The sequence below is a fragment of the Terrapene carolina genome, unplaced genomic scaffold (genome assembly GCF_002925995.2).
Source record: "Terrapene carolina triunguis isolate 2854851 unplaced genomic scaffold, T_m_triunguis-2.0 Scaffold234, whole genome shotgun sequence".
Taxonomy (NCBI): domain Eukaryota; kingdom Metazoa; phylum Chordata; order Testudines; family Emydidae; genus Terrapene; species Terrapene triunguis.
In genome coordinates this window covers 15,481,993-15,504,943 of record NW_020664585.1, presented here as the reverse complement: position 1 = coordinate 15,504,943, position 22,951 = coordinate 15,481,993, and the positions used below count along the sequence as shown (strand labels likewise).

The 22,951-nt window shown below is 41.5% G+C and overlaps 1 protein-coding gene across 3 annotated transcripts in view; it reads left to right on the top strand.

The window, feature by feature from the left end:
- The window catches only part of ZDHHC8 (zinc finger DHHC-type containing 8), a 237,827-nt gene that overhangs the window by 182,549 nt on the left and 32,327 nt on the right, over nt 1–22,951 (top strand). Inside the window, exon 11 of one of the 3 annotated variants that reach the window (XR_002907939.2) lies at nt 2,628–6,612. The exons of 1 other annotated variant lie outside the window; for it this stretch is intronic. Coding sequence is in view for 1 of the 2 variants with exons in the window: in XM_024197085.2 (XP_024052853.1) it covers nt 2,628–2,811 (184 nt within the window). In the remaining variant the exon portion in view is untranslated. Of the gene's footprint in view, nt 1–2,627; nt 7,073–22,951 lie in introns of those variants that run through there. One more of the 3 variants, XM_024197085.2, reaches the window with a different exon arrangement.

The window sequence follows — 22,951 nt, the reverse complement described above, 5'->3', positions numbered from 1 at the left end:
TCCTCAAGTACTACACTGATCTGACTGCGCCAGGGATGGGAGTGTGCATGACCATTGCAACAAAAACTCCAACTCTTAGGTCTGTAACTTTCCCCACAGATACTGGCACTCCAATACTATAGTGATCTAGGCCATAGCAGAACAGACAACACTCTTGCTGCAGCCCTCTCACATCTGTTTCTCTGCAGGAGCTTCTGATAAGCTTTTTGACAAGCAAGAATCAGGAGCAAATGTTCGACCTGGCTTCCATTTTAAAAAAAGTAACCAGAAATAGCTTTGGTACCCAGGGACTTATAGGAAATCTCCCAAAATTTCCTGGGCTCCCAGAAGCCTTTTAAAATCTGTGAGGAGCCAGTGCTTCAGGGAGCTATTCTGGGAACTGTGGGGTACCTGGAGGGTAATGAGACTGCAATGGAGCATTGCAACACTAATGTGGATGCAGGACAGAACTTCAGTCAAACCCGCATGGACACGCTGGTACTTACACTTGTGATGTCCTGCCAGTTCAGTTACCTATAGTTTGGTTCTCTAGTGCAGGCACAGCCTAAGTGTGTAGCAGAACTTCGGTTGGCATGAGATACTGGAGCCGCTTCTTTAGCTCCAGGGCAGAACATTCATACCAGGTGCCAGATGAGTCCCTGCTTCTCCATCCGGGAAACTTTGGGCCAGTTGAGAGAGACATATTATTTTGGAGCGTATGGTGGCAGTGTGAAGTAAAGGCTCATCAGTTGGGTGCAATAAATCCTACCTTGTGCTGCCATCTAAATGCTTTGCTTCCATGCAGAGTGGGCCATGTTCTAAACCAATTAAAATTGTCTTGGCTTGCAGATTGTCCCCCAGTGTGAATAGCACATTCCTTTTAAAAAATGTTCTTGACACAAGGTAGCTTTTGCTACAATAAGTACATGTAGTGAGCACATATAAGATACTATTATGTAGTAACCTAGCCTTAAGAATGGGTCAGATGAAACTTATGCTCCATCCACACTGATAGCATATAGTAAAAGAAGAAACCATGTTTAAAGATTCATGATAATAAAATTGCTTCAAAGCAGGGGACGTTTTTGTAGTGTAGCTGGGATCTAAAAGACTTCAAGCAGGAATACCAAGGGGGTGATCCAAAGATTACTGAAGTCAATGGAAGAAGTCCAGTTCATATCAATGGACTTTGTATCTGGCTCTAAGTGAAAATACTGATGAAAGCAAGAAAAATTCCTCCATCTCTGTTTTGGGAAGGACAGTAAGTGTACACACCATCACATTATACAGCCTTAGCCACAGGTCATCAGCAGAATTTGAACCTGGGACCTTCAACACCAATTATAGATATCTCTCCCACTTAAGTTAAAGTAGTAACTCAGTGAGCTGCTAATTGGCTGTTATCCTCTACATAGACTAGCCATTAGACGGGGACAGGAAAAAATACTTTGTAAGCATGTTCAATGTCATTGACTTTTTAAAAACAGCACTCCCCATTGAATTTACTTGTGCGTTCTCTTTAAAATTCAATGACACAATCTGGCCCTATACAAGAGTCAACCATTTCCTTGCCTATAAAGCAGTCTCATCTGCTTCCTTATCCCTGAAAGGTAGTGTTGAGAAATTGATAGATTGATGGGACTGACATTAGGAGCAGCCAAGTAAAAGAATCTGCCCTAGAGCACAAACTAACCTTGTTTGTTTCAGCATATTCCATTCATGCTCCATTTATGCCGTACCTGAGGGCTACTGGATTGTGATGGACAAAGGATTTACACCCTACTTTGACATATGTTAACCTTTTCAAAATGGTAATTTATTTCATAAAGATCCTTAATCATATCTGTCATAATTGTTCTGTAAGGGCCAGATTCTACAGTGCAGCCTTAAAGCCATCTTACCCATTGCAGGAGGGGTCAGCCCGATGGAAGGGTGATTTTCTGTTGAGTGACATAGGAACTCTAGTACCGCTGCTGGCATAGCAGGAAAAAGAGGGCCTGGCTCTTGCACCCTAGGCTATGGTTATCCTTGGTTGTGTTTCAGCTCCCTTGAGGCCTTTGCAGAGCATCCCTTAGGCTGCTCTAACATGATAGATGGAGCCCAGGAAATGCAAAGGTGAGCATTGGCTAATGGAAACGTGAGCTTTAAGCTACCCTTCCTGACTTGCACTCTGTGTTTCCTCTGTAGTTGAGGATCTGGCCCTAGAGGCTTATGCTTTACTTTTATTATGACATCTAGTGATTAGTAACAGCATTCTGTTCTTTCACTAGAAGTGTTTTGCTACTGCCTTTCCTTAGGTGATTTTTCTGAGTGCTTGTTTTTCTTCTGAACATAAGTAAAATGAAGTTTGAGCAAAGGCCAGCAATGCAGAAGAGACCTTTCAAAAAAGCAAATTCTTACACAATAAGATCCAATCCAGCAAAGCATTTAAGCATGTGAATAATCCCAATGGTCCTAACCCAGAGGCAAAATTAAGCTGCAGTCTCTACTTTCAGTGTGCCCCGATTGACTTCAGTGGGGATACTCACATGCTTAACTGTTTTGCTGTATCAGGACATAAAGTAACAAGGGCAATTGTTTGTCTGGCTAGCTGGCTGCCATTACTTTGATCACTAACCCTGGATCGCTTTATATTTATTTTGTTGCAGGGAGGACATGCAGTTGAAGACACCTCACAGTAAAATAAATGGACAGCCAAAAGGAATTTCCAGGGCAGATTGTCGACTGGGTTCAACGTCAAGTTCCCAGGGGGCCCCGGTCAGTCCTGCTAGACACTCAAACGTTAAGAAGGTGTCTGGCGTTGGTGGAACAACCTATGAAATTTCAGTGTAAAATAAAAAAAAAATTAAAATAAAGAGCCATCCATTAAGCCAGCCATGAAGCTAGGTGCACTGTGAAGACTCAAACAACATCAACCACAAAAGGAGCAGCAGCTGCCAATGTCCTTTTTGGGTTTTTTCTGTTTGTTTGTTTTCATTTTTCTCTTTTGGCCAAAAAAGAGCTGCAGCCTTATTCTTGTGGGAATAAAATTGTACAGTCCATCAGAAACTGTCTCGAACTGACTGCGGAAACTGGCTACTACCTAGCACCACCACCACAGAGATTATTTCTTTCATGAAAGAGAGTGAAAAAGCCATTGTGTATTTGTTTGTCAAACAAAACTGTCGTGTAGAAGTTGTGCTGTGATGAAGAATTAATCTGGGGTCATGTTTTTCCTCACCACAAGTTTTCTGGCCAGCAAAATCTCGGGACAAGCCACCGGCCTGACTCTATTTTCTTATAGACATGGAGACCAGACTCCCTGTTGCAGTCTGTGTGTATGAGAACTACCATTTGTCCCCAAAGCATTGATGGTGTTATTCCTCCTGCTTTAAAGGAACCAGGCAGGGTGCAGTGGCCCTCAAACATCATGTAGTGTTTTAAAGTCTCTCTTTTCTCTCCCCACCCCCACCGCTGGCTCTAGGGAGAGGAGAGAAAGAATAGCAGCAGCTTCTCACTGTCCATGATTCGCCTCCCTGTGTGTGAAATTCTGTGTGTGCGCGCTTGTGTCTTATGGAATTGGACCCACATAAGTAAGGATTTATCATTCCTCCCTGTTGCTCCCCCTCCCTCTGTTTTTAAAGGCTTCTTACTCTGAAAAACAAGCCTCTAAGACATAAAAAAAATTCAGATGGGAAAATATCTCTCTCCTCCTTTTTGTTTATGGGATGTATGCAGTAACATGGTTTATTGTCTTGCAGTGGTGCAGTGTGTATAATCTTAGAGGAAAGTTATCATGATCTGTTGAATTTGCAGTGTGTGTGGCTGAGCCAAGCACATACCTAGAGGATATAAATTTGCTGCCTGCCTAATGACCACCAGCCCTTAATATTGCCGGGCAGAAAGTTTTTTCCAGTCAATAACTTTTTTCAATATCCATTATGTCCATTTAGTTCTCTGGGCTTTCCTCCTTCTCCTGCCCCCACAGAGCTATGTTTACCTTGTTGGGTTTTGAGGCAACATTATTTTAAGAACCAAAAAAGAGCCAGGCAGATAGCATATGGAATCTCTGCCTTCTGTCTGGCTCTTCAGAGGTAAATAGGTTTTGCTGGACATCTAAATTCATCTCCCCTTCAGGATGTTGGCTTCAAAGGGATTAATGTTTTATCTGCATGCCATGCTGAAAATGGAGAGATCTCCAGATATTTGATAGTCAGAATTTATGTAACAATACATAAAGATGGTTTGTTTTAATGAACACTAAGATTTATTGTCCATTGAGGAAAATACTGACCTCAGCTTTGCCTTAGTTAACATTTGCCTCATGATTCAGTAAATCTTGACAGCCACCTCAATATCTGCTTATTATGTCCCTTGTATATCACATCTCTTTTTGAGAGGTCGGATAGAAATGCATGGTGGGGTTAATCATGCTTCTGAGTAATGTTCTTGGCTTGAACCAGATCATCTGAAGAGAGAAATTTGGAAAGTAACATAGCAGAAATAGACCTAAAGTAATAGTGGACAGCAAACTAGATATAAGCTTGCAGTGCAGTATGACAGCAAAAAGGCCCAGTGACATTTTGAACTGCATACACAGAGGCATCACAGAGCAGAGAAGTAATAGTCCCTCTATATGGCTTTGGTATAATTTTATCTAAAGTATTATCATTAGTTACAGGCACTTTATTGCAAGAACTATACTGACAAATTGGATCAAGTTCAGAGGGGAACAACAGATATAAACAGAGAGCTGGAGAGGCTGATTTAAAAAAAGATTAAGAGCTAAAATGTGTAATTAATTGACTGAGCAATGATTAAGGGAAGGGGGTATGATAAGCTTACAGATATGTAATTTAAAGGATGTAGTCCCAAAGGTGATACAAGGGGTTATCACTGGTAGCAAATGGCTTATATTTAAAAGGAAAAACATTAAACTCAATAGCAGGGGAAGGGGTTGTGGAATAATCTTCTAGTAGGAAGCCTGATCACTTAGAACATTTAAAACTAAATTGGACAAAGTATTAGAAAACTTTCTACAGGAATCAATCGTGTACTGGCAAGGGGCTGGTCTAGATGGCCTTATAGTTCTCTTCCATCTTTAATTTCTACTCATCTGCAATTCCAGCACAAATTTAACTCCTTGAGGGGTGAAATTCATCTCTGTGGAGAGAGTAGCCCAAGGCCTATGCATCACTTAAGTATCACTGTCACACTTAAGCCACCAAAATAGGGGTTAAGTGGAACGTAGACCTTGTGTTGGCAGTCTGCACAGAGGCAGATATCACCCTGAATTATTATAAAACCAAGCCATCCAAGTGAGGCTTTTATATTGCACCAAAGTAGCTTTTAAAATATGCATTCCGTGGCACTACACTTTGAACATACTTTGTGATGTTAGAAAAGAAAAATCTACATATCGTAAGGGCAAATAGGCCTTTGAAATTACTACATAAATTCCTGAGCAAGAATGGCTCAATAAGACTAAACACAGTACTATATGTGTAAACCTTTCAAACACTTATAGCCAGGGTTATTTAGCTATAACTCATGTGGAGAGAGGAAGAAAAATAATTGCATTGAGGATACAATAATTAAATTAAGGTGCAAGTTCCATATACTTTTTCTGAAGGTGGTTTAACTAGAGTTGAGACTCATCTGGCGCGTTAACAGGCTTATGATGGTACTAAAATTCTTTTTTGAAGTTTGCATATAGAGTAGTGTGAATGACCTGGAGATGGAAGTACATTTTTCAACTCTTCCTAGAAGTAGTAATCTAAGAAGTAATTTGAGATTGCACACAGCAAGTTCAGCCCCATTCCCATCTAAAGCCCCAGTCCTGCAATTGGAGCATCTGCTTGCATAGTTCCTATTGGAGGACTGGGGATCTACTCATTAGCAAAACTGCTGTTGACTGTGGGAGCAAGATCTGGCCCGTGTTATTTTTTCAAGCTTTCCAAAATTACAGTTCTTCAAGCAATTTACAAATTATCAGTGATGTGCTACTTTTACTCACATAGTCCTTCAGTTTTTATAGACAGTAAGGCTCAGAACTTCAGATGGTGTGATTTGGTGTAGCTCTCTTTATATTGGATAGAGCTATGCCAAATTACATTAACTGAGGATCTGATGCCCTGGATCATAACAGAAGATCCACTGCAGGTTAATATGTTTTTAAAGTAGACTCTTGTTTGGTCTTTCTTAATTTGTGCTTCAAAAGTCTTAAATCTTTTTAATATGTTTTTATTTTTAGCAGTAGATTGTATATTATGTCTATTTCTTATTTAAGAAACATCAAGTTTTCATTGCAAATCCCATTTTATTAGCATCATTTCACTGTTCATTCATTCCAGTTTAACACCCAAGTTTCATTTTAGTACAGTGTATCTTGAGAGAGCTGAATCTCTGTAGCTTTAATTAACTGTGTAATAAATAGAGTAACATGATATTAAATGAACCTTACTCCATGAATGGGTGAAAGAGGAGATGTTTTTACTTGAAGCCTTAAAATTTTTCTTTTTTTCACTTCTTTGTGTTTTGACTTAATAGGAAAACCTGCATAGCAATGAATTTGAAATGGTGGGCCAAATTCTGCTCTGACTTACAACCATCATTTGGCTCTATATGTTGAAAACTGGATGCAGAAGTAACTGAGTGAGCAAAAATTTTGTGTTGTCTGAAGGGGAAAAAACCTTAGGGTTCTGTATTTTTATGCAGCTGGGTAATAAAGTTTCAGAGAATTGCAGGCCTGTGAGTAAGTATATTAAAGAAATCTCTGCCTTGAATTATTGTGGGAGGCTATCACAGGACGCACACAGCCAACACATGTTTGTATTTACTTTTTAAATTAAATAAAACCCAAATTCAATCATTTCTTTTGGTTAACCTGAGCTGTAAGAGCTACCCAGACCTATGCTTTAATGTCCAAATCTATGTGGCAAATGAGCTCTTTGTGTTGCTGTTTTGAAAATGGAAACCAAATATTATCTGAACTTTGCCTAAGATAATTGCATCATGAATACTATAAGGGAGTCTCTTCAGATGATGGCTGCACTCCTATAAAGCTTAAATCATGTGGAAATTGCAATGCGATTTTCTTTGTATTATACCTCTGGTCCAGCCTAGAGATATATATTTGAAGAGGGAAGGGTGGGGAGGGTCAATGTTGCTGTCACATAGACAGTTTGGGAAGTTTATGTTGACATGTTTTTATGGTCTATATTTCACCTGTTCTGCCACCTTGAATTGTTGGAATGTATCTGTGCAGGCTTTGTGGAGCTCTGTCTGTAAAACATTTTTGTGGCTCTGGTAATATATATGTGTGTGTATGTGTGTGTATATATATATATATATATACACACACACACACTGGTATTTTAAGGTGTTAAGTTTTCCTGGTGTTTCTGCATCAGACTGTATAGCTTCAGGATTGTCCAGAAGGCTCATATGTTCTTTCTACCCCTTTTCTGAGGCCTTGTTAATGTTCCATTGATTACATCACAGTCCATGGGCCAAATCCTAAGTGGCATGGAGCATCTTCAGCTCCCCCTGACTATATTGAGAGTTACAGATACTCAGCACCGTCCATGGGCTGGCCTCCATGTATGTGTAAAACGTAGAAGTGTGTGAAATGTGGTAGTCTTGCATGGACCAAAGGTCAATCTAGATGCAAAAACCTCCGGTGGTAAAACACAAAGGGAACTAATTGAATCTTAAATACCTTCTTCTAGATGAGGGTGGAAAACAAGATGAGATGACTCCTTATGGTAATCTCTGAAGGCACTAGTATTGCCAAATGATTAAATGTGGTATCCAGGATAGCAGGATGTGTACATCTGGCAGATAGCCAAATTCCAGTCTGTCTAACCACCTCTATCAACCGGTTTGTTCCTAGTCTGTGACAATATGCCAGTTAGGTCTGTGCTACTAGTTTATAGTTGATACAGTTGCCAAACCCTCTTAAGAGCAGCTGCTCTGGGATCTTAGAAGCCATAATGTGCAGTATGCAGACTGGTGACACTGAGAGAGGATTCATTCATGAAGAGTGTTCATTGTAAATGCTTGTCATGCTTGTGTGCTAGAGTCTCTTTGAATGATAAAGATTAGGCTATATATATATATATATATAAGGATCAGATCCTCAGCTGGTGTAAATCAGCATCGCTCCATTGATTTCAGTTGAGTCAAACGGATGAGGATCTGGCCCACTATATTTTGTATAAAATCATACTGGCTTATTCAGATGTTTTCTATAAGACACAGTTAAATTTACTAAGTTAGCATTAATTTCTCTGATTTCTTTTTTCAGTTCTGTGGGTCAAGTTTTGGCTCACTTTTAAAAACTAGATACGAGAACATAATATTTGAAACAAGGAGAGACACAGATGGGAACTACTTGTGCGGGTGAAAATAGCTTTTAGGGGAAGAACAATTACATACTAAGTGGATTTGAATTACTGTCAAAATAATTTTTGTTCGTCTTATCACAATAACTGGAGTTTTTAAAGAAGACATTTCACAGCTGGTAAACCTGTATCATCGAAACATTTCAAAAATGTCTCGGTTAGACATTTCAAACTACATGGTGAAATATGATCTACTTCCATAGTTAAAAAGAATTCTAAAGAACCAATGGTACATTTGACTGTGCCTTATAAAGATATATGATATGTGTATATATATATATATATATAATATATACATAAGTGTGTACATATATTCAAAGAAAACTGGTTACAGATCTGCTCACCTGGTATATTTTAAATGTGCAACTGATGTTTGTTTACAGAAACAAAATTAGGGGCTGTGTCAGCTGCAATATATATATACCAAAAATATTTGTTGAAATACAAGCTGAAAATACAATAGAAGGTTAGATCAGAGATAGCATCTCTGCCAAAGGGTTCTCTTGAAGGCTCTGAAAAAGTAAAATCAAGTAGGTGGCAGAGCAATTTTAGACTCTTTTGAAGAACATTTAAAAAGAGGGGTGGTTATGAAAGCTTGGGGAAAATCAGTGTTATTATCTTAGACCTTGTCCTTCAGCCTAGTTCCATATATTTATTTTCACTGGTATACCCTCCTGTTGCCCCATATCTTATGTATTCGCCTTCTTTCAAAGCCATTGTAGAAAGCAGAATACAGGACCTGATGATCTTGCTGTGGTAAATCCTTTGTTCCAGTTCATTTCTATGCATGTCTCCATATCCCCAAGTGTGTGCAATATGGCTGTCTTGTTAGTATATGATGTCTATTAGCATACTTCCTGGACCTGGATCTACAAAGAGGGGAAACATGCCTGGTGCTCAAAGGAATAAAGCAGGGTGAGTGTGGAAGGGTGGGTTGCATTTCCTAAAAGAGGATAAGAGGATAGAAAAATGGAAGTAATTCCTCAAACAAAGCAGCCTTGGAAAAGCTGGCTCATGTACAGCAGCAAGACACCTTGTTTCTCATTGATCTTGGCAGCATTTCATTAGTCCTTTCATGTGAGCAAACTGACCTCAGACAATTTCTTCCTCAGTAGACACACAGCCGTACCCATGTACTCAGCTATGGCTTAAGCATATTTTTGGACATTAAATCTTGTTTCGGAGTGAGATAAGTGAGTCTTGGTATAAATGATTCATCCTTTCTGGTGATTGTGAGGAAGAACTTACATTATCCATGTTATCTTTCCCCTACACTTTCTTTCCCTCATACTATCTCATACCATGTAGCTATCCTGTTACATTTTGTTCACATTCATTCCTTTTTGTGGATCCTTCAGACACTTGTACCATAGAACTGGGGTTCTCTATTGCTCTTCTTTAACAGTAACTGTTTGTGGGAATTAAAGAGGATTAACACTAGCTGTCCTCTATGTATTAGATCTAGTGTGTAAATCCACTCCCGAAATATCTGGCCTCAGCAGCAATAGCAGACGTGGAAACATTGGCTGTCTGGTCAACATGAAAATGATCAGCACCTGCAGATATTCCAGCTATCCATTCCTCATTAATCAAAGTTGCTCCGGACTTCTTGTGCACAACCCTTTAAGTGGAGAAACCCAGTTTGTGGTCCAGTGCTATGGCAGAAGAGTATGTTATGATTTATGGGCCGGATTTTGCTTCCAATGGGCCTTCCAATAGTCAAACAGAATCTGAAGACTCCTCATGGGAGCAGAGAAGTACAGCCAACACAAAAGTTCAAAAATTGCTGTTTTGTTCTTTCTTTTTCTCTGCATTCTTCTCTTGAGCCTTCAAGGCACATCTGGTTCATATTTTCAAGCTTTTTTTCACAACCATAAGGACGTATTGTATTAAAATGAAAGCAGTGATTCTCACATAATCATGACTCCAGGAGCTGGAGTTTTAAGCAAACCATCCAATATTCTGAGACTTGCCATAAAATCCTGAGAGTTGGCAGCACTATAATGTAATTTCCTAACAAACATCTAAGGAAAGCCCTATTTGCATAGTGGCTGTTCACAGAGCCTGACTCACCACAGCATTAGGCCAGTGTGACTCTATTGAGTTACACTGGTGTAAAACCGGGGTAACATCGTGAATTAGAGCCCCACATCCATCTCTGTGTTGTGACTAGCAAAACTCTTGGCTCAAAATTAATCCTTTGGCAATTCTCCTGCATTTGTTTGTTTGAAAAAATAATATAGTTACTTTCCTGCCTACCCTGACCAAGAAACCAGCTGATGATATGATATGGATTCTGTTGGCTAGTGTATGCCCCAAGTTTAGGACTTTCAAAGTGAGATTATGTGACTTGGATGTCCAATCCCTTTGACAGCTTTGAAAGTCCCAGCTTAAATTTAAGATTCACTGAGAGAAACAATGGTAATATTCATGCTGTCTTTAGAATTCCAGCCAAAACATGTTCTTACTTAGATTTCAACATCACCATGCAATCCTTGTGCCAGTGCATGAGAACCAGATGAGGAAACTGACTGGAAACAAAAATGAAATTGTCCCATCAGTTTTCACTCTGAGATCTGGTTGGAGTGCAGAAAGCAAGCAAAGAGTAAAAAGGTGACTAGTTTTCTTAAATTATTTCAGTTTTAAATGATCTAAGGTATCATTGTTAATTACTCAAGTAAGACATTTTGTATTTTAAAAATTTCCCCTTTGCAAAAAACCAAAACCAAAAACTAACCACCTTAAAAACTTAAATGGTTTAAAAGCCTTTCTTGTAACAAGGGCGTGTAGGGTACCTGCCACGTAAAATCCTCAGGACCCTATTGAAATTTCCAGGGTTTATTGAATCTCTTGAAAATCCCAGCACTCCATATCCGTGCTCACTTACTGGAATGTTTTTGCTCCATGGGGTCAAGAGTACCATTCTGAGGATGCACTTAAGCTATTGCCTGGACTTGATGCCTGCTGGGAAAACTCTCATTGAGATAGTTTAGGGAAAAGATTAAGAGAATATACCGGTTTGCCTTGGAAGTTGATGCCTGAGTAAGAGATTAAGGAAAAGTTAGGCTGTCATCTGAGTAATGTATCACTTTGGAATTACCATCCATGTTTTGGAACCAAAGTGTCCTTAAGTGAGTGTGTATTGAGCCACAGCTGCACACATGGTCATCGACGGAGACTGACTCTAGGGCTTTCCACACCAAAACCACAGCCTTGGCCACCTGAGATAAACAAATAACTCTCTTAGATATGGCATGAGAGAGTACCTGTTTCCAGAGAGACATGATACCACATAGCAAGCCTGTGAATTACATGTGCACAGCTCCCAATGAAGTGGTGAAATCCTAACCCCATTAAAGTGAATGAGAGTTTTGCCATTGATGTCAGTGGATCTTGGATTTCATCCAATGTGTAATTCTTAAATGGCAACTTTAGGACATAAATTATCTAACATTAGAACAACATTTAGGGCTCCTAATTAGAACTGGTCAAAAACTTCAATAATTTTCAACAAAAAAAGGACAATTTTTTGTGAAAACTTTCACCAATATTTCCCCATGTTTTGACTAGCTCTACTTCTAATGGCCCTGCTGCAGCACACCCACAAAGCCTGTGTAAAAGGGCTCTATACAGGGGATCTAAGAGGGCCTGGGATGAGGAAGGAATCCTTCATCCACAAGCTAGGGTTTTGGTAATGGAGCAGCAAAGCAGTACTCAGCGTCTTCCTGCATCCACCTCCATGGGAAATGTATAGCTGTGGATCATGGGCCATGGCTGATAGGTCAGTTCCCATACCATGTCCCCAGACCACCTGCACTGTAGCAGAGAAGCACTGTGCCTGTGGAGGTGAATAGATTCCGTGTGGTTCACATACACTGGAACCACAGCAGTTCCACTGGGTTGAAAGACTCCTTCACCCAGTTTAGAAGAGTGACAGCATATTGTCCTAAGTTACTGAATGTCTTAAAACGCTTCAGGATCCTTGGATGAGAGGCACTAGGGAATCACAATTTAATATTATAACTTCTATTATGGTAGACAAAGCCCACAATAATAATCAAAAACACAGGCATTGGAGGGAATAAATGTTGTCCTGATTGTTCCTCTTGTGAGATCACACATTAAATGACTTCATGCTACCAACAAAAATCTTTCCAAATATCCCTATCCTTTTGCTCTTGTTTGTTTTGTTTTAAAGCTCTGGAGAAGGCATTTGATATAAGATTTGTAGATACAAGTTAATGGTCTGATCCTGCAGCCTTAATCAGGAAAAACTCCCATTGCTGTCAATGCAACATCTGAGTAAATTCAATGAATTTCACTGTGGGCTCAGTCCTGCAACCCTTACCTTGCTAGTCCAGTTGGTCTCAGGATCAGCCCCTAACTGTCTCAGTGAAAGATGTTTAAAAGTATAGATTTAAAAACAGGAAAGCAAATGCTTGTAAATAGATGGGTTATGATATGAACAGAGTGATTTTTCAGAAAAGTTTTATAACAAAATGCAAACATACAGATTCTTTCCATGTAGTTGGTCACAATCTAATGTACATTAGATAACAAAATGTGCAAATTTTGCACAGGTATCGTATTGGCATTTTCCCAGTATTAGGTTTTATGATTTGCAGAAACCAGTTATATGGTCAATATGAAGGATGATCTGGTGGGTAAGGCACTGGAATGGGCTTCAGGAGAACTGGGTTCAGTTACTGGCTCAACCACAGATTTTTTATTTGACTTTGGGCACATCGTTTAATCGCTCTGTGCCTCGGGTCCCCCTGTGTCAAATGGGGGATACTGCCTCCTGACCTCACAAGGGTGTTGTGAATCTTTGCAAGGGCTCAGATCCTATAGTGATGAGGATTAGATGGATACACCCCACAGGTATCCAGGAGCAATTCTGTAGCTTTGTGCATTTTCAACTCCAAGCTAAAGACTGTAGCATCTTTTTAAACCACTTCCTGGGTGATAGAGTTTTGAGACTGGTTGTCTGATGGATGTTGTTTATGAGAATCTAGGTCTCAAATGCTGACTTTGAAAGACCAGTTTAGTACAGATCCGAAACAACTTTCTGCCTTGATTCTTTCTTTGACCTTTTGAATATTTCCTTATAATGTTTATCCCTCTGCCGATAATCCCCTGCTTTACAGTGTCCTATTTATTCCAAAAGGGTATATGCATGACTGCCTTAAGCAATTTAGCTCTCCTTTCCCTGCTTATTGGGATGGTTGTACATATAATTTTTTTCAAACAATGAGCAGAAATACAGTAGAATAAACTGAAGTAGATTGAGTGGCCTTAGAAAGGGGATACTACATCTTACTGAACTGTGGGTCTGTAGCACGGAATACAGCGTGACAATGGGCTTTTGGCACCGCTGCCAAAGCATGGATTGCTGAGGAAATACAACTTTTTTTATTTTTTCTTGAGAGCTAAAAAGCTACTATGTTGCCATGACAAAAAAAGTTATTACTTCCTGTCTTTTTTGTGTCCATTTTAATGTTGTACAGAAATACATATAAATATATATCTGATGCCCAGTATTCATAGCACATGAAGGATATCAAAGAAGGAATAAAATCCTATATTGGTGTACAAAATATTTCCGTTGCTAAGCTGGTCCTTTCTCCAGGACCTGTTTTTAATCATAATTTGAAAGTGGTTGGGAGGGTTAGAAATAATAGCTCTTTGGATGTTTAAGATATGAAAACACACCCTGCTTTTAAGGGCTAGTTGGTTAGGCGTGTGTGTGTGAGAGAGAGTGTGTGTGTGTGTGTAAATACAATTTGCATGAGTTTATTTAAATGTAAAGGCAAAATAAATATATTTATTTTCACTTGTATTAAAGCACAGAATGCTGCCTTTTTCAAAACCTGTAACCCTAAGTAAGAAAATATACCATGGTAATTTACTGTATTTCTCCCTCATTTTTTTTACCGAATTTATAATACTGTTCTCTCTGGGTATTTTACTTTTCATTTAATTTCCAAAATAAATTTTTTCTTGTGTTTTATCTACATGAATTCTTTAGATATCTATACAGACTCTTTTTATATATATCTAAAGTGCTGGAGATTGCAGAGTCCCATTTTAGCATCGTGTCATGTGCTGGTGAAGGATCTTTATTTAGGCTGTGAGGGTTTTTGTTTATGTACTTGCAAAGATAATGTGGAAAAATCACACACAAATCAGTTTCCAAAAGAAAAGGAAGAGGGACCAGAGCAATGGCCCCTCCTCCTGCCCTGTCCTCCCTGGGGCTGTAAGGGTGCACCCACAATCCCTGTTCCCCGAGGAATATTCTGCCTTCTTTCATAGATTGATAGAAAGCCAGAAGGGACATTGCGATCATCTAGTCTGATTTCCTGTGTAACACAGGCCAGAGAACTTCTCCAAAATAATTCCAACAGCAGATCATTTAGAAAAACGTCCAATCTTGATTTAAAAACTGTCCGTGATGGAGAATCCACCGTGACTCTCGGTAAGTTGTTCCAACGTTAAAAATGTACACCTTATTTCCAGTCTGAATTTGTCTAGCTTCAACTTCCAGCCATTGGAGAGTGTTATACCTTTCTCTGCTGGATTGATTAATCAAGCCCCCCCTTAACCTTCTCTTTGTTAAGCTAAATAGATTGAGCTCTTTGAGTCTATCACTATAAAGGCATGTTTGCTAATCCTTTAATCATTCTCCTGGCTCTTCTCTGAACCCTCTCCAATTTATCAACTTTATTTATTTATTCATTCTTAAAGCAGACCGCCTCCCATTGTTCCCTCTTGGGCAGGGAAGCTCTGCACAACCCCTTACTATGTGTAATGTGCATCATCAAGCCCTTTATGATTTGTCCTTTTGACAGGGTGTTGTTAGGAGCTGGGCGAAACCTTATGTGCTGAATTAAAACCCATTGAGCCGGATATCTGTGAACTCACCCTTCAATTAACTTAACTGATAGCTCAGTGGTTTGAGCATTGCCCTGCTCAACCCAGGGTTGTGAGGTCAATCCTTAAGGGGGCCATTTAGGGATCTGGGGGAAAAAATCTGTCTGGGGATTGGTCCTGCTTTGAACAGTGGGTTGGACTAAATTCATAGACTCTAGCACTGGAAGGGACCTTGAAAGGTCATCAAGTCCAGTCCCCTGCCCTCATGGCAGGGCCAAATACTGTCTAGACCATCCCTGATAGACATTTATCTAACCTACTCTTAAATATCTCCAGAGATGGAGATTCCACAACCTCCCTAGGCAGTTTATTCCAATGTTTAACCACCCTGACAGTTAGGAACTTTTTCCTAATGGCCAACCTAAACCTCCCTTGCTGCAGTTTAAGCCCATTGCTTCTTGTTCTATCCTCAGAGGCTAAGGTGAACAAGTTTTCTCCCTCCTCCTTATGACACCCTTTTAGATACCTGAAAACTGCTGTCATGTCCCCTCTCAGTCTTCTCTATGACCTCCTGAAGTCCCTTCCAACCCTGATATTCTATGGCACAAAAAGCCTAAGCCCCCACCTAAGACAAAAAGTGTGTGCGCACCTACCCAAGCGCTTTTGACTCAATATTGTTTGGGGGCGGAGGTGAGAGAGAGGTGCTCGGTAAGCAGCAGTCCTGTTACTAACTGGCATTGTTGGCAGAATCCGATATCCCCCTCCCACCAAGGAGGGAAGGGGATCTTGAAGAGGGAATCATAAAAAGAGATGGAGGAAATTGTCTCCCTGTTAGCCGAGCAGCAGTAAAAGATTCAGACACTCCTCCTGCAACTTTTGCTGAGCCAACAAAAGCAGCAGGCGGTGCAGTTTGCCACGCAGCAGCAGTGGCAGGGGTCTCGAAAGTCAGTAGTTATTTCAGCCATCAAGGGAGGTAGGGGTCCCTCTGAAGAAGCTGACCCCATCAAGGACAAAGACTAGCCCCTCTGAGGTATGTTTCCGTTGTCATAAGTTGGAACACTTGCCCTTTTGAAGGTTGGCATTGTGGGAGGGGATACAATGGTCTGAGGAAGGCGAGAAAAGACAAATCTTGACAGAAATGGAACATGATCTTTGGAACAATCCATTAAATGCCGATGTAGTGTATAATTTGTTAGCTGGAATTTGTAAGCCCCCTGTATGTGAAAAGGGACAGGAAGAGGAAGGGGTTCTGCACCATTCTGTGGATATCATAGATAATTTAGATCAGAGTACCAGACCACCCGAGGAGGATGAGCATAAGATAGATGAGGTAGAAGGTGTGCCAAAGTTAGAGTTTGAGGTACCCCCGACAGAAATGAATCCTGGGAAGCAGGTGTGGGTCCAGGGGACCATCAGAATGCAAACTAGGGCCCAAAGGGAGGAAGCTGGCACCCAAATGGTGCAACGGGGGGTTGCTGTAGAGCCCCAGATGACACGAGGAGGGGAACACTCGAACGGGGAACTGTGAGGTAACTAGGGAAGTGTGAGTAGCTCAAGCCCCTTTACAGGGTGCCTGGGAACAACTGGCTGAGGAACGTCCGGCAACCTTAGCACACAAGAGGCTGCCTGCTAATTATGGTGAGCAAGCTGGAAGGGGAGCTGGAGACTCTGAGAGCCCAGACCATTCAGGCATGTAGCCGGCCACACCGATGAAATGGCCAGGGAAAAAAAGGGTGCGGGTATTTTCTCTAGGAGATCTTGCCCTGGTGTGGGCAAAGTTCTAAAGGGGGAACGGTATGTAATAAGGTGGCTTGTCCTATGGGCTGGAGACCCTGGGGCTTAGCGAACCCTGATTACAGAATGGGCCCTACTTGAGGGGAATCAGGCAATTCCCTATAAAGAAAAGAAGGTGGATCCAATAAAAGGGGGGAAGCCCAGGGAGTTGCAGCTATGCTGTTGGATATTGCAGGGAGAAAAAAAAGACTCCTGTAGGACCATGACACCAGGTAGCTTGGAAGGTGAATCCTGATGAGCAGGAGGCTCCTGAGGGGTGGAAAACCCTGACTGTGTTTGGGACCAGACGTCAGAACCCCAGTGAGGTAAAGCTGGGAGATCACACCAGGATGGAAGATGAGCCCTGGAGGTGAGAGAAAACGCCAGAGCTAAGTATGGACTTTTTATTTGTGTTGTTATAAGGGACTTTAGTTTGGGACTCTGGGTTGTTGTAAACTGGTTCTGATATTAAACAAGCCCCAAACCAAGGTATTTTTAACCAGAAAGAGACTCCTGTGAGTTCATAAAGGGCCCCAAAGTGAGGAAGAACAGAGGTAGGGAGCTTGCAGAGACACCTCTGGCCAGGAGGGGGTGCTCACTACGCAGCAGTCCTATTACAGAGCTGTAAGGTAAAAAACTTCTTCTGGTTCCTTCTGTGTTCAGACACACAGGACTTTGTACATTCCTTGTAAATAATCAAGATGCCATCTAAAAAAATAGCAGGCTCCATCAATTTCTACTTCCAACTGGAAGATCCCCAGGGCTCTGAACTTTGACTTAATAGGAGCACAACTGGTGTAAGAAACAGGATCCAGTTTCCAAGGAGAGAGATTGTCAACTGGTATTCCTGTTGAACCAAGATGGACCTAATAATGGAGGTGCTTGCAGAAATCAGAAATGGCCAACGGGATTTAAAACAATTTCTGGAGACTTCACAAAAGAAACTTAAAGCAGCATCTGGAGCACTCCCAGAAAGGGCTGATGGCTGCTGCCTTGCAGGCAGAGGACAAATCTTTGTTGGAGCAACACCAACTGCAAAGTTTCTAGGCAGGTTGGGAAGCCCAGCTGCAAAGCCCTCAGGCTGGAATGGCAAGACAGATCAAAGATGTGACTAGCAAACTGACTGCCATAGACCAGCAGTTGTCTCCTGAAATAGTGGAGACCGTGCAAGCTTTAGCCAGCATGGAACTTGCCAACATAGATGAACTTCAGCAAGGACTTAGCGAGCTGAAAATTCAGCTCCAGAAGGAAATCCAAGAATCACAGGTCACAGTGGAAAGCAGCTGCTTAGCTGAGGAATTGAGCCACCCAGGGGACTTGAATAAGACTGGATATTTACAACCGTTTTCTACCCCAGTTGTAACCCACAGAAGCCCAGAGGGGAGAGGTCGGGCTGTTCCAGCCTAAATAATGCAAAAGCCTCACTATCTTTGAAGGAAAAACACCCTGGGAGCATAGGTCCTGGAACTAGGGGTGCTGGAGGTGCTGCTGCACCCCTGGCTAGAAGTGGTTTCCATTATATACAGAGTTTACAGTTTGGTTTAATGGCTCTCAGCACCCCCACTATAAAAAATGTTCCGGTACCCCTCCCTGAGAGGCTCAGTTGACTCAATTCAACATTATAGCCTCAAATAAATGGCTGGGAAGAAGGACAGAAAGGGAGTTTTCTAGCAGCCAGCTTGGTGGCCCAGCTCTGATGGTGCTACAGAACTTACCCCTAAGAAAGAGATAGAGTTATGCAGACCTGATACAAGCCCTTGACTTGCAATTTGGAGCTAGCCATCAATCTCAGCTGGCCAGCGCACAGCTAGGAGCTAGAAGAGGGAAAGAAGAAATCCCATCTGAACAGGAGAAGGACATGAAGAGACTTGTGTTCCTGGCATACCCAGATACCCCAGAACCCTTCCAGAATAGGGTGGCAATGGACCAATTTATAGCTGTTCTTCTGGACTTGTAGATCAAGATCAGCAAAAGGAGGCCAAAGGCACTTCAAGAAGCTGGGGGATTTTGCCACAGAAATTGAATCTTTTCTTGCAGAAATGGGTTGGAAGAGGAAACAGCTGCTAGTGAGGAAGATGGAAGCTGATCACCATGAGCCCTGTAAGTACAGCTCTGTGTATAATATGCATAATAAAAGAGAGGATTCTAATTTGATTCATATTGAATTATAACAGAGTACAAATCTGATTTGTAAAACAAGGGAAATTGGCAATAATGCGAAAATGTAAAGGAAACAGTTCAGTTAAATGCTGCTACTGTGACAAAACTGGGCAAAAAAGGATTGTTATCAATCGAAGGCAGGCCAAGACCGACTGCTGCAGGTGTCTAGAGAGACACTTTGAGAAATGGGGGAATGCCAAGCTGAAGGGGCAAAGGTACAAGGATCAGCCCCACTGTTTTTGTTTAGATCCATGCAGTTAAACAACAATAACGGGAGTTTGGCTATTGGGTATGTAATAGGACCTATGATATGTATAGGGATAGTTGACACAGGCTCAAACATAACAGTCATTAGACCAGTCACACTGAAAAGGCTAGGGAATAGGGGATCCAGAACTGAATCACCTAATTGGTCTCAAATAGAGACTGTGACTGGGGCAAGGGCACCCATCTGAAAATATGGTTTTGACCATTGGACCTCTGCAATTTGAGCAAGAAGTCTGTGTGGCTGAAATAGTGGATGAGCTAATAATTGGCTTGGATTTCAGTATGGCTAATAACTGTGTAATCAGTGTCAGGAAAGGTGTCTTACATATTCTGTCTGTGGAAATTCCCTTTGGAGAAATGACCCGGGTGAGACAAATGGTTTGTAGTCTGCAGTGAATGAATTGCCCTGCCCTGGAGGCACAACCATTATAACAACTACATGCTGTGGTAGCTGTCCAGCAAGGGAAAGATGGGGAGTGGGTGAAATCTGTTTTGATATGCAGGGTCTTTGATATGCAAGCGGGATCTTAAGGTACATCTGCACTGTGATTAAAAAACCTGCGGTACTGAGTCTCAGAACCCAGGTCAGCTGACTTGGGCTTGCCGGGCTCTGTGTAGATGTTTAGGCTCAGGTTGGAGCTCAGGCTCTGAGGTTCTCCCTTCTCACAACCTGAGCTGGAACAGCTACCCTGCAATTTTATAGCCCAGCAGCCTGAACCTGGGAGCTTGAGTGAGCTGATCTAGGCCAGCCCTGGCCGTGCGCAGTATACACACACCCTTAGCTGTTAAAGTTCTTGTGGATCTGAATCAGGAACAGATCCCTGTTCATTTGCTGAATGTTTCTGACAGGCAGCACATAAAGAAGGGAAACCATTTCAGCAGTCAGCAGAGTGTGACTGAGCATTTTCAGACTCTTGTGATTGATCCTGTCTTGGCCTATCCATGTTTCAAAACACCTTTCCTATCGGACACAGATGCTAGCGCTTGCAGTTAGGTGGACAGAATTTCAGCTTGGCTGCCCCCCTGGGAATCTGAGAATATAGCTGTGGAAGTTAAGGCTGGAAAAGTTGTCAGAGGTGAATCCCCCATTCAAACAGAATGGCAGGCCAGCAAATTCTACAGAAACAATAGGTGTTCCTCAGGGGCTGATTGAAAGGCCCTCTCCCTCATTGTTGAAAGCAAATCTCTGGAGAGAAAAGCCCCAGATTTGGGTGTGAATACAATTCTTGTATGTTGGTGATATGAAACTATCCTGACAGAAACACACTGTACATAGGTAAATAATGAATCTTCTATCATTTTTAACTTAAAATATTTCTTTTCTTTCTGTTTGGGTTGGGTGGTTGGGGGCTCACTATTTTAGGCCTCATCAGGACAATGAGGGCATGTCTTCACTACCCGCCAGATTGGCGGGTAGCAATCGGTCTATCAGGGATCGACTTATCGCGTCTAGTGAAGACGCGATAAAATCGATCCCTGATGGCTCTGCCGTCGACTCCGGAAATCCACCGCGGGAAGAGGCGGTAGCGGAGTCGACGGCGGCGCAGCAGCGGTCGACTTGCCGCCGTCCTCACAGCCAGGTAAGTCGACCTAAAATACGCCACTTCAGCTACGCTATTCACGTAGCTGAAGTTGCGTATCTTAGGTCAACCCCCCGCTGTAGTGTAGACCTAGCCTGAGTGTAGCTGAGGTGGGGAGTGTTGTTATGAGCTGGGTGAAACCTTGTTATGGGTTAAGACCCCACTGAAATTGATAGGCGTGAACTCAGCCTTCAGTTAACCAAACTGTATGCATAAACTCCCCACCTATGACAAAAAGTGTGTGTGAACCCACCCAGGAGTGTTTGTCCGAATATTGAGTTGGGTAGGGGTCATGTGTGTGAGGGTGTGTGAAAGAGAGCGTGCGAAGACAGATCACACAGAAACTGAGAACAGACAAAAACAAAGAGAGAGAGACAGAGACTCAAGAAAGCCAAGCAGGAGCCAGTAAGAACAGTGTGACCCTGGAAAAAGAGAGAGCTTTTTGACCAGGTATTGACTTAAGAAGCTTGGAGGCTGTAAGCTAAGAAACTGCTGCTTTTTTTCTTAGCTCCTTCAGTGTTCAGAGACACAGGACTTTGTACATTCCTCGTAAATAAAGAAGCTGGCATCAAAGAACATTCCAGACTCTATAAATTTCTACTTCCAGTTGAAATATCCCTAAGGCCCCGAACTTCGATTAGCCTCTTGGATCCAAAGGGGGCAACAGTATGTTACATGCTGCACTGTGCAGTGGAGTGGACTGAACACAGGCCTGGGGACCAAGAGACCTGGGTCCTACTTGCAGCTGTGCCACTGATGCACTTTGTGACTTTAGGAAAGTTACATCATCTCACTGCAGCTACTTCAGAAGCATGATATTGACCAACCTTTGAATAGTGCTTTGAGGTCATCTGAATAGTAATTTATTAAGTAAAATACAGTTTTATGTCATCCATGGCTTTTCATGCAAGCGGGATCCCGAAGTAGTTAACAGTTGGGCAGCATGTAATATAGACAGTGCAAACATTGGTGTAGGTACACTGTATTAGGGAGCGGAACCAATCATTCAGTTCATGATCAGAAACCCAGGGGAGAGAGAAATGAAGGTAAAGAGAAGGAAGAAAAGAAATATCTTAAATTGACAGGGAAGGGAATATATAATGTCAATATAAAACCAAGGGCAGAGGGGGTTCATTTCTGATAGGTAACATGGATAAAGAGAACCAATGCTACAATTTTTTATACATTCAAGCAGCAGCCAGTAGTCATGTGTCACTGTCTGTCGGGTTCCTTTTAATTAGAGGCTTAGATCTAAAGCTGTGTGTATGGGGCAAAAAATACAACACACAAAATTCAGAATACCCACAATTTGTGTTCCAGGTCATTTCGCAGCCCCAAAATTCTGTTTTTGTGAGATAAGCATGAAATGGCAGCACTCAAGTTTGAAATATGCGAAATTAACACTGATGTAACTGAGCGCAGACCTTGGAGTAGCTCTTTCATTTTTTTTCAACTATAAAAGAATCATAAGACAATCTGCAATTAATGATCAAAAGACTCGCACAAAATGTTCAGTATATTCCGGTTATAGTTACAGCAAGTACTGATTACTTTAGGTTTGACAAATATTTGGACAAGGCCATTCATAAATTCCTATTAATGTCAATGAGTATCACGCTTATCTAATCAACCTATTTTTAACTAGACTTCAAATTATACTCCCTGTCTCTATGAAACAGACTCACTGACAATTCATATTGGATTGTAACCATTTGCACAATATGCTGGTGGTAAATTGCTTACAGTGGGAAAAGGTCTATAGAAGTCTCAAATAATTTCTCTCTGGAAATTATGTCTCAGCAGCACCCACCTTTCCTCCTCTCTGAATACCTCCAGCACAATGTTTTTTAAAAAACAAGACATCGAGTCTGAACATTTTTTTCAAACTAACGTTTTGTTTTTTAAATTTATAATACATTTGCTTGCATGCAAGATTAC